This window comes from Oratosquilla oratoria, chromosome 26 (genome assembly GCF_046742065.1).
Source record: "Oratosquilla oratoria isolate Oo_2021 chromosome 26, ASM4674206v1, whole genome shotgun sequence".
NCBI lineage: Eukaryota > Metazoa > Arthropoda > Malacostraca > Stomatopoda > Squillidae > Oratosquilla > Oratosquilla oratoria.
In genome coordinates this window covers 21,068,190-21,081,484 of record NC_134802.1, presented here as the reverse complement: position 1 = coordinate 21,081,484, position 13,295 = coordinate 21,068,190, and the positions used below count along the sequence as shown (strand labels likewise).

At 43.6% G+C, this 13,295-nt stretch overlaps 1 protein-coding gene across 2 annotated transcripts in view; it reads right to left on the bottom strand.

The window, feature by feature from the left end:
• LOC143039406 (uncharacterized) overlaps positions 1-13,295 on the bottom strand; it is a 63,546-nt gene that overhangs the window by 26,439 nt on the left and 23,812 nt on the right. For both annotated transcript variants that reach the window (XM_076209385.1, XM_076209386.1), the window contains exons 6-7: positions 8,211-8,310; positions 7,826-8,093 (exon numbers count right to left, since the gene is read on the bottom strand). In XM_076209385.1, coding sequence (XP_076065500.1) covers positions 7,826-8,093; positions 8,211-8,310 — 368 coding nt within the window. The remainder of the gene's footprint in view (positions 1-7,825; positions 8,094-8,210; positions 8,311-13,295) is intronic.

Genomic DNA, 13,295 nt, shown 5'->3' with positions numbered 1-13,295 from the left:
CCTTTAACCCATCCATCCACCTCATCCTAGGACGTCCCTTCATGTTCACTCCCTCCACATCTGCCTTCCATACCTCTTTTACTAGTCTTTCTTCACTCGTATTTTCTGTGTCCAAACCATCCTAATACTCTCTCATCAACCCTATCTCCCAGCTCCCTTAAATTGGGATAAGAGAAATACAAGGGTACATGATGAGAAACTCAAAGAGGATAGTTATACAAGAGACCTGAAGGAAAAAAAAAAAAAAAATCCACACAGTGGACATCAGGAACAAACTGGACAAAACAATAGTGTGTGCAAAAATCATACACAAATTTAAGAGTGAACTAGACACTAGATAAATACCCAAGTAAGATGCTGTAATGATTATAATTTCTTATATTATTTGTTTTTGTTTTGTTATCATTTGTCTGTCTGATTTTGCTTTATTATTAGTTATATGTCAATTTATTATTATTTACTATTTACCTGTTTGTTTATTATTTAACTATACCTATGCATTTATAATTTTATTTGTTATTTATATTACTATAGTTTTTATTTATTATTTTATTATTAATGATTTTTTTTTTCGCATCCCACCTAGATATGGATCAAAAGGTCTCCTGTCGGCATGCTCCGCCTTTGTAATCCTTTGATACAAAGGTGAGACACCACGAGTATAGCTCCCCTTCCTATAAGATACTAGGTAAATACACATACACACACACAAACAAACACCATACAAGAATTTAAGAACAAACTAGATGTTGCAAGATACAAAGATGGGTCACTACGAGCATAGCTCCCCTTCCCGTATAATACAACTAGGTAAATATACATGTACCAATATATACAGGGGGAAATAAGATCCAAGAAACTATAGACCAGTCTCCCTTTCAAGTACAATAGCTAAAATTTGTGAGAGAGTTATCAAAAGTACATGGACTAAACATCTGGAGAACAATATACTAAATCAGAGACAATTCGGCTTACGACAGGGTAGACAGAGAGGCACTGTGGGAGGTTTTGCGGATATACAGGGAGGAAAGCTTCTAGGAGCTGTCAAGAGTTTTTATGAGAGTAGTAGAGCTTGTGTCAGGATTAGAAATGGAGAGCGAGTGGTTCGAGGTAAAGGTGGGACTTCGTCAAGGATGCGTTATGTCGCCCTGGCTGTTCAACTTATACATGGATGGGGTAGTGTAAGAGGTAAATGCAAAGGTAGTGGGGTCAGGGACTGGAGATGGTTAAAGAAAATGGAGAAAAGTGGGAGGTGAGCCAGCTGTTGTTTGTGGACGACACTGCACTTGTGGCAGGATTGGAGGAGGGATTGAGGAAGTTGGTGACAGAGTTTGGGAGAGTGTGTGATAGAAGAAAGCTGAAGATAAATGTGGGTAAAAGTAAGGTGATGATATGTACAAGGTGTGAAAGTGGCAGTGGTCTGGAAGTGAGCATTAAGGGAGAGCGACTGGAGGAAAAGGATAGTTTTAGATACTTGGGTGCAAATGTGGCAGGAAAAGGTGGAGTGAAGGTGGAGGTAGAATGTAGATTGAGAGAAGCGAGTAAATGCCTTGGTGGATTAAAGAGTGTAATGAGGAATAGACTTTTGGGAATGGATGCTAAGAGGAGACGGAACATAAGAGAGGAAGAGAAAAGGAGTTTGTATGTGTTTGAAATGAGGTGTCTGAGAAGTATGATGGGGGTTACCAGGCTGGATGGAGTGAGAAATGAGGTGGTGAGGAGGAGAACAGGGGGTGGAAAGGGAGTTGGGAGATAGGGTTGATGAAAGAGTACTAGGATGGTTTGGACACATGGAAAGAATGAGTGAAGAAAGACTAGTAAAAGAGGTATGGAAGGCAGATGTGGAGGGAGTGAACATGAAGGGGCGTCCTAGGATGAGGTGGATGGATGGGTTAAAGGGGGGCTTTGGGGAAGAGGGGAATGTCTGTTGATGAAGGACGGGAGAGGACAGAAGACAGGCGTGAATGGAGAATGGTTGTATATGGAGGATGATGTGATGCATGAGGTGGATTGAGCGGGGGGATGGGGGGTGAGGTAGTATGTGTGAGCAAATTTGATGCAGCCCGAAGGGATTTCTCCCCATCTTCTTTATGCATGGGGGGACGGAGAGGAGGGGGTCACTGATTTAATGAAGCGGCCTTGCTGTGGATGTGCTGTGTCTTGTGACACTGCTTCTGACTCAGGGCAGTGGACAAAGTGCAGGGATGACCCGTCATCCAGGAGGTGCTAAGATGAGAGGGAGGGTGTGGAGTGTATTCAGGGATGGAATGGGTGGGAATTATTTTATGCCTTTTCCTTTTTGGCTACCTCCCTTGTAAGGGGGAAAAAGCCTTGGTGTATGTACAAAAGGCATTTGATAAAGTACCAAACAAAAAATTAAGAAAACTCAAAACAACAGGAGGTATACAAGGAAAACTATTGAAATGGAAGATTTCTTGCATGGGAGAAAAATGAGGGGTGCTCAGAGATAAAATCTCTACTTAGGAAGAAGTGATAAATGGAATCCCACAGGGTTCAGTACTGGATCCAATGATGCTTGCTATATATATATATAACATGAAGGTGTGGAATGTTACATGAACTTCTTTGCAGACGATGCAAAACTACTAAAGGACATAAAAAGATTGTGAATCGCTACAGAGAGCTGGAGATGGTTTAGGAATGGAGTCGGAAGTCGGAAATGGACTTCAACATTAAATGTAGTATAATGGAATTTGGAAAAAGTAAAAAAATTACATCAGGACAACATAAAATTGGTGCAAAGGAAGTAAAGAAAGTTGGTTTCGAAAAGGATCTACGAGTAATCATCACCAAAGACATGTCCCCAGACAAGCAGATAAACAAAATAGTTGGAGAAACCTACAATTTACCAAGATCAAAATAAAGATGGCTCAAAAGTAATGGTAAAGAAAAAATCAGTCACACTCATAAGACCAAAATTGGAGTACACAGCAACACTATGGACATCCAGTACAAAGAAGAATTTAAGGGTAATAGAAGGAATCCAAAGAGCAATGTCAAAGATGGCCCCAACACTTTCAAAATTGACATATGAGCAAAGATGTGTGTGTGTGTGTGCAAACACCATACATGAATTTAAGAACAAACTGAATGCGAGATACAAAGACTGGTCACTACAAGCATAGTTCCCCTTCCTGTATAATACAACTGGGCAAATACACACACACACACTCAAGACTAATATATATAATACAAGAAAGGGATGGATGGGCCGACTGTGCTTTCCTAGACTTCCAAAAAGCCTTCAACAAGGTACCACATAAAAAATTAAACTGGAAACCACAGGAGGGATACAAGGTAAACTATTGAACTGGTGAACTGGATAGAGGATTTCTTGCATGGAAGGAAAATGAAGGTAGTGCTCAGAGAAAAGAGTTCAACTTGGGAAAAGGTGTAGTGGAGTTCCACAGGGATCAGTATTGGCACCAATAATGTTTGCAGTTTATGTGAATATGGATGAAGATGTAGAATGTTACACGAGCTATTTTGCATTTGATGCAAAATTGCTGAGGAAAGTAAATACTGAAAAGGATTGGGAATTGCTGCAGAGATCTGAACAAGGTTTGGAAATGAAGGCAGAAGTGGGAAGTGGTCTTCATCAAGAAATGTAACATAATAGAATTTTAAGTGAAAAAAGTAAAAAAAGAATCAGGACAATATAAAATTGGTACAAAGAAAGTAAAGAAAGTGGAATCTGAAAAAGACCTGGGAGTAATCATCAGAAATTATGTGTCTCCTGATATACAGATAAACAAAATTGTTGAAGAATCCTACTACTAGCCAAGATTTATAAAGGTGGCTTTTACCTACTTGGATGAAAAAATGGTGCAGAAAATACTAGTTACACTGATAAGGCCTAGACTGGAGTATGCTGTGACATTATGGTCACCCAACACCAAAACGAATATAAAGAAAATTGAGGACCACCATGGAAATAAGCTTGCATGCTTTTTTGTGTTATTCTCGGCATTTGTAATTGTTCTTTCGAACTATGTGTTCTTTTCATTATCTGCACTTCATGTATATTGATTCAATGCCAAATAAAATTATTATTATTATCATTAAGAATCCAGAGAGCAACTGCAAAGATACCAACACTTTCATAAACTGTCATTTGAGGAGAGACTATCAAACCTGAAATTACTGGCTCTGAAACAAAGAGAAACTTCTTGCTAATGATCTATAGAATAATGAAAGGCATGGAAGTCCTTGACAGAGAAAACTTACTAAATTGGGATAAGAGAATTATAAGGGAACATGAAAAACTCGAAGATGTTATAGGACAAAAAAGCTTTCCACACAGTGATGGATGTCCGGAACAAACTGGATGAAACAATAGTGTGTGCAGAAACTATACACTGCAAGATACATAGATGGGACACCACAAGCATGGCTCCCCTTCCCATAAGATACAACTAAGTAAATACATACACATACACACACACATACACACACATACACACACACATGCTTTGAGCTCTCACCTAGGAGGGTAATAGCTGTCAATCACAAGTCCAACATGTGATCCAATACCATGGTGAATCACACACACATGCACCACCCACCTAAAACCAAATCATTGACCCCTTCCCTTCTAAAATAGCAATCATGTTTAACAGCTTTCAACATATATCTGTTCATACTCTGTAAATCCCATTTATGGCATAATCAATATGGAAGTCTCACTCTTTCTAGTCATGGCCAAACAATTCCTCTCTGTAGCCGTTATATCCCCTAACAGTGACTTTACACAACAGAAGTGACAACTGTATTTACCTAGTTGTATTTTACGGGATGGGAGCTATGCTCATTGCGACCCGTTTTTGTATCTCTCCACGTCCAGTTTATTTTTGAACTCGTGTATAGTTCTGGCATTCACTGTCTAGTTTGTTCCAGACATCGATCACTCTGTGCGGGAAACTGTTCTTTTTCAGGTCTCTTCTGTAACTGTCCTTCTTTAGCTTCTTATCGTGTCCTCTTGTTTCTCTCGTACCATTTCAATAGGTCATCTCTATCAAGAACTTCCATCCCTTTTGATATGCTCTTCATCTAATTCTAATCAATTCATTTTCTTGCACATACAACATCCAGGTAAAAGCATACACCCAATCATACACATTAACTTGTAATATAAATATATATATATATATATACACACACACCTAGGGAGGTAGCCAAAATCAAAGGCATAAATCCACTCCCACCCATTTCATCTCTACATACTCCACTCCTCCCTCCCATTTTTCTTGGCTCCTCCTGGATGATGGGTCATCACTGCATCTCACCCACTGCCCTGGGTCAAAAGCAATGCAAATCCAAGGGAATCCAAGGAAAGCAAATCCAAGGGAAGGCCATTTCATTTAAATGGTAACCTCCCCTGTCCCTTCATGCAGAAAAAGAAGATGGGGAGAAATCCTTTTGGGCTGCATCAAAATATTCACACTTACTCCCAATCTCCCACCCACTCCCTTCCATACATCACAGCATCATCCATACACAACCATTCTCCACTTGCCCCTATCTTCTTCAACAGACATCTCATTCTTTCCAAATGCCCCTTTCACCTCATCCATCCATCCATCTCATCTTTAGTCGCCTCTCATGTTCACTCCCACCTCTTCCTTCCGCACTTCTTTTACTAATCTTTCTTCACTCATTCTTTCCATGTGTCCAACTCATCCCGATAATCTTTCAACCCTATCTTCCAACTCCTTTTCCACCCCCACTCTCTTAATCACCTCATTTCTAACTATCCAGCCTAGTAACCCCTACCATATTTCTTAGACATTTCATTTTGAACACATTTAAACTTTCTTATACTCCATGTTTTTGCCCCATACAGTGCTGTTGGCACAGTCTTCATACAATCTCCTCTTAGCATCCATTCCCAAAGGTCTATTTCTCATTATACTTTTTAATCCCCCTAGGCATTTACTTGCTTCTCTCAATCTACATTCCACCTCCATTCCTCCCTTTCCCGCCACATTCATCCCCAGATATCTAATACTATCTCGCTTAACCTCTTCAACACGAGTCCAATCCTCATGGGCAGCATTAGCTGCCTGATGTATGAGGATGCATCACAATACTCGTATGTCACATTATATAATAGAAAGTTACAGCTGTATTACTTGTTCTCTTTCACTCAATGTTAATAACCACAGAAAGTAGGATCAGACCAGTCCACAAAATATGGAGGTCACTCAGCTACAACTATAAAATATAATCAAGACACCAATGCCGGCATCTTCATATACCCACTCACTCCTCAAGACACCTATGTAGGTATCATCACATCGAAGATGCTAATACTTCCAATGTGAAAGGCAGTGGCGGTGCTAGGGGGGGGGGGGCTACAGCCTCCCGGCAGTGGCGGTGCCGGGAAGGGGGGGGGCTACAGCCTCCCGGCAGTGGCGGTGCCGGGAGGGGGGGGGGGCTACAGCCTCCCGGCAGTGGCGGTGCCGGGAGGGGGGGGGGGGCTACAGCCTCCCGGCAGTGGCGGTGCCGGGAAGGGGGGGGGGTGGCTACAGCCTCCCGGCAGTGGCGGTGCCGGGAGGGGGGGGGGGGGATACAGCCTCCCGGCAGTGGCGGTGCCGGGAGGGGGGGGGGGCGCCCTCCTCACGGCAGTGGCGGTGCGGGGTGGGGGGGGGGGGCTACAGCCTCCCGGCAGTGTCGGTGCCGGGAGGGGGGGGGGGGGGGGCTACAGCCTCCCGGCAGTGGCGGTGCCGGGAGGGGGGGGGGGGGGCTACAGCCACCCGGCAGTGGCGGTGCCGGGTGGGGGGGGGGGTGCTGCCACCCGGCAGTGGCGGTGCCGGGAGGGGGGGGGGGGGGGCTACAGCCTCCCGGCAGTGGCGGTGCCGGGAGGGGGGGGGGGCTACAGCCACTGGCGGGGGGGGGGGGGGGGGGGCTACAGCCTCCCGGCAGTGGTGGGGGGGGGGGCTACAGCCTCCCGGCAGTGGCGGTGCCAGGGGGGGGGGGGCTACAGCCTCCCGGCAGTGGCGGTGCCAGGGGGGGGGGGGGCTACAGCCTCCCGGCAGTGGCGGTGCCAGGGGGGGGGGGGGGGCTACAGCCTCCCGGCAGTGGCGGTGCCAGGGGCGGTGCCATGGGGGGGGCTACAGCCTCCCGGCAGTGGCGGTGCCAGGGGGGGAGGGGCTACAGCCTCCCGGCAGTGGCGGTGCCAGGGGGGGGGGGGGGGGCTACAGCCTCCCCAAAAAAGTGGCCAGCCCCAACTGAAATGAGCAAATTGAAAATTTAAAACATTCATTGAAATAATTTTATTAAGTGGAATTTTTAATTGCCAGGGCTAAAGATTTGTCAGCCATCAGTGCTAGCCCAACCATTAACCCCCTCCCCTTCTGAAATGAGGATAATATATGTGTATTATCATATTACTATTAGCCCCCCAAAAATTTGCTCAGGCCCCCCTTAGCCTATTCCTACAGCTCTCGCATATCAGCCTTACCACAAAAATCTAATCCGCGCAACCCATGCCTTTCCTAAACCCACTGTTCCTCACCAATTACTCCCTCTGTTCTCCTAACCCTCTAAATCAAAACACTCCTATAAACCTTCCCAACTACACTCAACAAACTGATCCCTCTGAAACTGCTACACTCACACTTGTCCTTCTCTCTTGTAAAGTGGCAAGAAAGGAAAAAAAAGGAGAAAGAAAAGGGGAAGACAAAAAAATAATAAAGAAAAAAGAAAATGAAAGAAAAACAGTAAAAGAAAAAAGTAAAAAGGAGAGAGGAAGAGCTAAAAAGAAAGAGGGAAGTAGAGTGAGAATAAAAATGTATCAAATTACCTTGAGGAATCTGTGAAGGCAAGGACACTGGTGAATTGTTAACAAGAGAGACGTGCATATTACTCAAGACACTTGGATTTGTCTGTTGTAAACTATTCAGGTGGTTTGTTGAGGCTTGTGATGGCTGCATCATGTTCAGCACTGGGCTACTTGCCATCACCACTTCAGGTCGGCTGCAGCAAGGTGCTGTTGTATTAGGTACAGGTATTTTCACTGGACTGCTGCCTGAACTTGTAACATTTCCACCATTTCCAAAACTCAACTTGTTCTGAAATATTTAAAAACAAGTTTGCATCATCACAAATATCCTTAGATACAAAATGATAATTTCTTCCCTTGTACATTTGAAACAATAATATTGACTCAACTGGATAACATGTCTCACCACAAGATCTGCTAGGCACATGTCGCTCATTTTGTTCAGGTCATGCGTGTCTTTGCACCCCATCAAAATTGCATCCTCTAGTGTAGGGCTTGAAGGATTACTGCTCAATGAGAAAACAATTCTATCAGAGATTAGACTTTTCTAGAGATGCATTACAAATTCTCATCAATTTCCTCTGGTTCCTATTTTTAATACAAACATATACCAAAAGCTTTTTTCCCTTACATGGGAGGTAGCCAAAAAACAAAGGCATAGAAACCACTCCCACCCATTTCATCCCCTACATACTCCTCCCCCCTCTACAAGTTCTGTTAGAAAAGTATCCGACTATTTTATTTTTGCAAAAACCCGATGGATTTGAATCGAGCATGCTTGTATGTGTGAATTTTTTCCCGTCTGTTGATAGCATCAGTTGTTGGCAAGCAGCATTTGCGTGAGGTAGTGTGTAGTGCTCTTGGCGGTTTTTCATTGCAAAGAAAATGACTGAACAACTGGAGCAGTGCTACTGCATCAAATTTTGCCAAAAAACTGGGGAACAGCCAGGTGGAAACCATTCAGAAGATTCAGTCAGCTTTTGGTGACGATGCTATGGGCATCACACAGATTTAGGAGTGGTACAACCAGTTTAAAGACTGCCACACAATAGTGGAGAGCGAGCCACGCTCCGGTCGGCCATCAACATGCCAAAATGACCAGGCCATTGCCAAAGTGAATGCTATGGTGATGCAGGACCATCGTGTGACTATCCGAGAAATTGCAGAAGAGGTGGGCATCAGCACTTTTTCGGCACATTCCATTGTGACCGAAGATTTGGCCATGAAGAATGGCGGCGAAATTCGTGCCAAAACTGCTGACAGTGGAGCAAAAGCAACTTCGTGTTGAAGTTTCGCATGACATGCTGGACTCCACAAATAATGACCCCAACTTCATGAATACAGTCAAACCTCGGTTTTCGAACATAATCCGTTCGAGAAGGCTGTTCGAAAAGCGATTTGTTCGAAAACCGAAACAATTTTTCCCATTATAATCAATGTAAATAATTTTAATCCGTTCCAAGTTTCTCCACTTCCTCCAATACCTGTGGCCTTTGTTTGCTAAAAACACTTGATCCTTTAGCCACATCACTTGCTTTAACCTGGTCTTCATTTTTTAGGATGGTGCTTATCGTCGATTTCGCCATCCCAAACTCCTTAGCCAACGCAGACACACGAACGCCAGATTCATATTTCGCTATTAATTCTTTTTTAAAAATAGTTTTGCGCACTACTTTCCTCTTTTCTTCACCACTTGAACTTGCTTTCTTTGGACCCATGATTAGGGGCTAATACACGATGCAAAGATGAAAAAAAGTCAGATTTACGTAAATAAGAACGAACACGTCTGCTCGGAATGAACTTTGATCGCAAATGCGCTACGGAGGAAGCGTCCTTAGCGTTCGAGTTCTCTCGGCTCGCGAGTGAGCCGCGTTCGGGTACGCTCGGCTTCTTTCGGTTTGTTCGAGAGCCGAAATTTGGTCGAGTTCTGAGACGTAAAATTCTCGAACTTTTTGGTCGAAAACCGATTTGGTCGAGAACAGAAGCGTTCGATAACCGAGGTTTGACTGTACAATAATCACTGGTGACGAGTCCTGGGTGTACGGGTACGACCCGTCATTCTACTTGCAATGAAAAACCACTGAGAGCACTACACACTACCCCGTGCCTTTCTTAAACAACACAACATACACATTGCAATTTTACAAGAAACAAAATTAAGACACTCACACAAAACACCATCATTTCATAATTACACCACCATCAGACAAGACCGGACTGACGGCAATGGCGGTGGACTCATCACCCTGATCCACCATTCCATCTGTTTTGTGGACACAAGTGCCACAACCAAAATTCTCCTCCCTACCACAGATAACACAACAGAAACCCAATCCATTCGTATCCGCACAGGCAACAATTCAACACTAACAATAGTTAACATGTACATTCCCCCCCAATCATCCCCCACAGTTCCAAACACCTTCAGACCTCAACTCAGCCAACTAACCTCAATCCCCAACCTGATCATGGGTGGTGACTTCAACGCCAAGTCGTCTGCCTGGTTTGTCGACAACCCTGACACAGACAGGGGGCTTGATATACAGACTCAATTCGACTCATTGACTATCATGAACAACACGCATAATCATACACATATCCCATACCAAGCCCTCTACACTCCCTCCTCTCCTGATATCACCTTTTGCTCCCCCTGCCTAACCCCAACAACATCATGGAGAGTGGTCGGAGCCCTTGGCTCTGACCACCTTCCAATCATCACCACCACCAAAACAAGATGCACCCCAGCTGGCCACAGACACACTTACACCAATTACAAGAGAGCTAACTGGGAAGCCTTTACTGAAGAGACAGAACAACATTTTGAAACACTTAACAGTACACCAATCACAAACATAAACAATGCTGTGCACGCTTTTAATACAATCATACAAAACGCAGACAAGAGATACATCCCTAGAGGCAACAGAAAATCACACAACCCCAACTTCACACCAGAAATCCAAGACCTCATCAGACAACGTGACACACTTAAACACGATACCCCCACACCTATCCCTCAAAACATAGCAGACCAAATACAAACACTAAACACTATGATTGCCAATAAAATACATGAACAAAAAACACAAAATTGGCAAAACTTTATCAATACACTTGATCACAAAACAAACACCAGCAAATTGTACAAAACACTCAACAGCATCACACTATCCAACACTAACACTACATGCTCTCACGCAGCAATAATCACAACAACAGATAATCTACCCTCAAACAGACAACAAGCAAACGCACTAATACGTCATTTTGCACAGACGAGCCATCTTACATCTCACCCTGACGACCGACGCACCATTCGACGTAAGAAAGACTTCCCCACAGACTCAGACTATACACCCTTCATAGACAGTCAGACAAAACTCATAATGCATAATCTCAAGCACTCATCTGCCTGTGGCCCTGATAACATAAGCAACATCCACCTAAAACACATTGGACCACAAGGTATACACGCACTCACAAACATTGCAAACTACAGCTATTCACACAACACTATACCCGACATCTGGAAGCATGGTAAAATAATCACCATTCCAAAACCGAACAAAGACCCAACAATCCCAACATCGCACCGCCCAATCACACTTCTCTGCACCCCCTCTAAAGTCATTGAACGCCTAATACTTAAACTTGTCACACCATATATTCCCCTTGCTGACTCACAACACGGCTTTAGGCCACTACACTCCACAAACACTCTTCTGACAAACCTCACACAAAGAATTTTTGATGGCATCAATTCAGATAGGCCCCACCACAGAACACTTCTTATAACATTGGACATTAGTAAAGCTTTTGATGCTATCCCCCGCCACAACCTAACAAATAAAATATATAACACAGACATGCACAATAACACCAAAAGATGGCTGGCCAATTATCTGGCAGGCAGGAATGCTCATGTGTCATATAATGGCCAATCATCGCACATCAGAAACATTAAGAACGGAGTACCACAGGGCTCAGTTCTATCCCCCACATTATTTAATCTATACATGCATGACTTACCCACACCAGACACCTCAGAAATACAAATCTCTTCCTACGCAGACGACATAATCACATGCACACATCGTAACACAGACAAAGCTGCAGAAATAATCCAGCCTTACCTTGACACACTCAACACATGGTTCATCACAAACAGACTCAAAATAGCTCCAACCAAATCTACAGCAACACTTCTCACCAACTGGACAAAAGAACAGAAATACATACCTCATCTCTACATCAACAACACTCTAATACCACACACAAACACACCGAAAATTCTTGGTGTAACATACGATACATCCATGTCTTTCAAACAACACCTCACAAACATAAAAAAACAAATGCACACCTAGACTTAACGCACTTAAGTCAATCACAGGAACAACATTTGGACAAAACAAAGAAACTAATATAACAATATACAAACAATGCATACGCTCAGTGATGAATTATGCGAGTCCTGCATGGGCTCCTAATCTCAGTGAGACACACCACAACACCCTTCAAATCATACAAAACAAAGCCCTAAAAACAATTACAGGCTGCACAAATACATCACCTACAGACCATTTACACCATGAAACAAAAGTCCTCAAAGTCAAGGACCACCTCGACATGAGAGGCACACAAACACTTGCTGCAGCCACCACAAACACATCACACCCGCTACACTACATAGCAGAACACCCACACACACCAAGAAACATTAAAACTACACCCAAAGACCTTTATTACGCACAGATACTCTCTTCTCTTCCTCCACAACCACCAAATACCAGCCTCCGGAAACATATTCATAATCATATCACTCACCGCTCCATTAACACACTGAAAGACAACACACTGCTGCATGCCAGACCCCCTGATATCCACCCTTCTGAATCCTCTCTCCCACGAAAGGACAGAGTCCACTTGGCCAGACTGCGATGCGGTCACCACCCAGCACTTCTAAGCTACCAGAAGAGGCTGGACGACCGTGTTGTGAACAGCTGCCCAGGATGTAACACTTCACCCCATACCATACAACACATAATGGAAGACTGCATTATACACAATCATGCACGCAAACAACACAACATACACTCTATAAAGGATTTGTGGGAAAACCCAGTTTCGGCTGTGGCCTTCCTTGGGGAGACGGGACTGCTCGGACAGACAGTCTAGGGAACGACAACAACAACAACAACAACAACCTCGTGCAAATACTGCTTGCCAGCACCTGATGCTATCGACAGGCAGGAAAAAATTCACACATGCAGATGAAGGTTCAAGGTTGGCTCATGCAAGCGCGCTTGATTCAAATCCATCAGGTTTTTGCAAAAAAAAATAAAGTCCGATACTTTTCTAACAGACCTCGTAACTAGGAGTTTTCCTATTTTTAATAGATCAATTTTACATGATATATAATAATAAAACAAAATTAAATAGAATAAACTAAAAATAAATAAAAAAAAATGGTTTCCATGACTAAAAC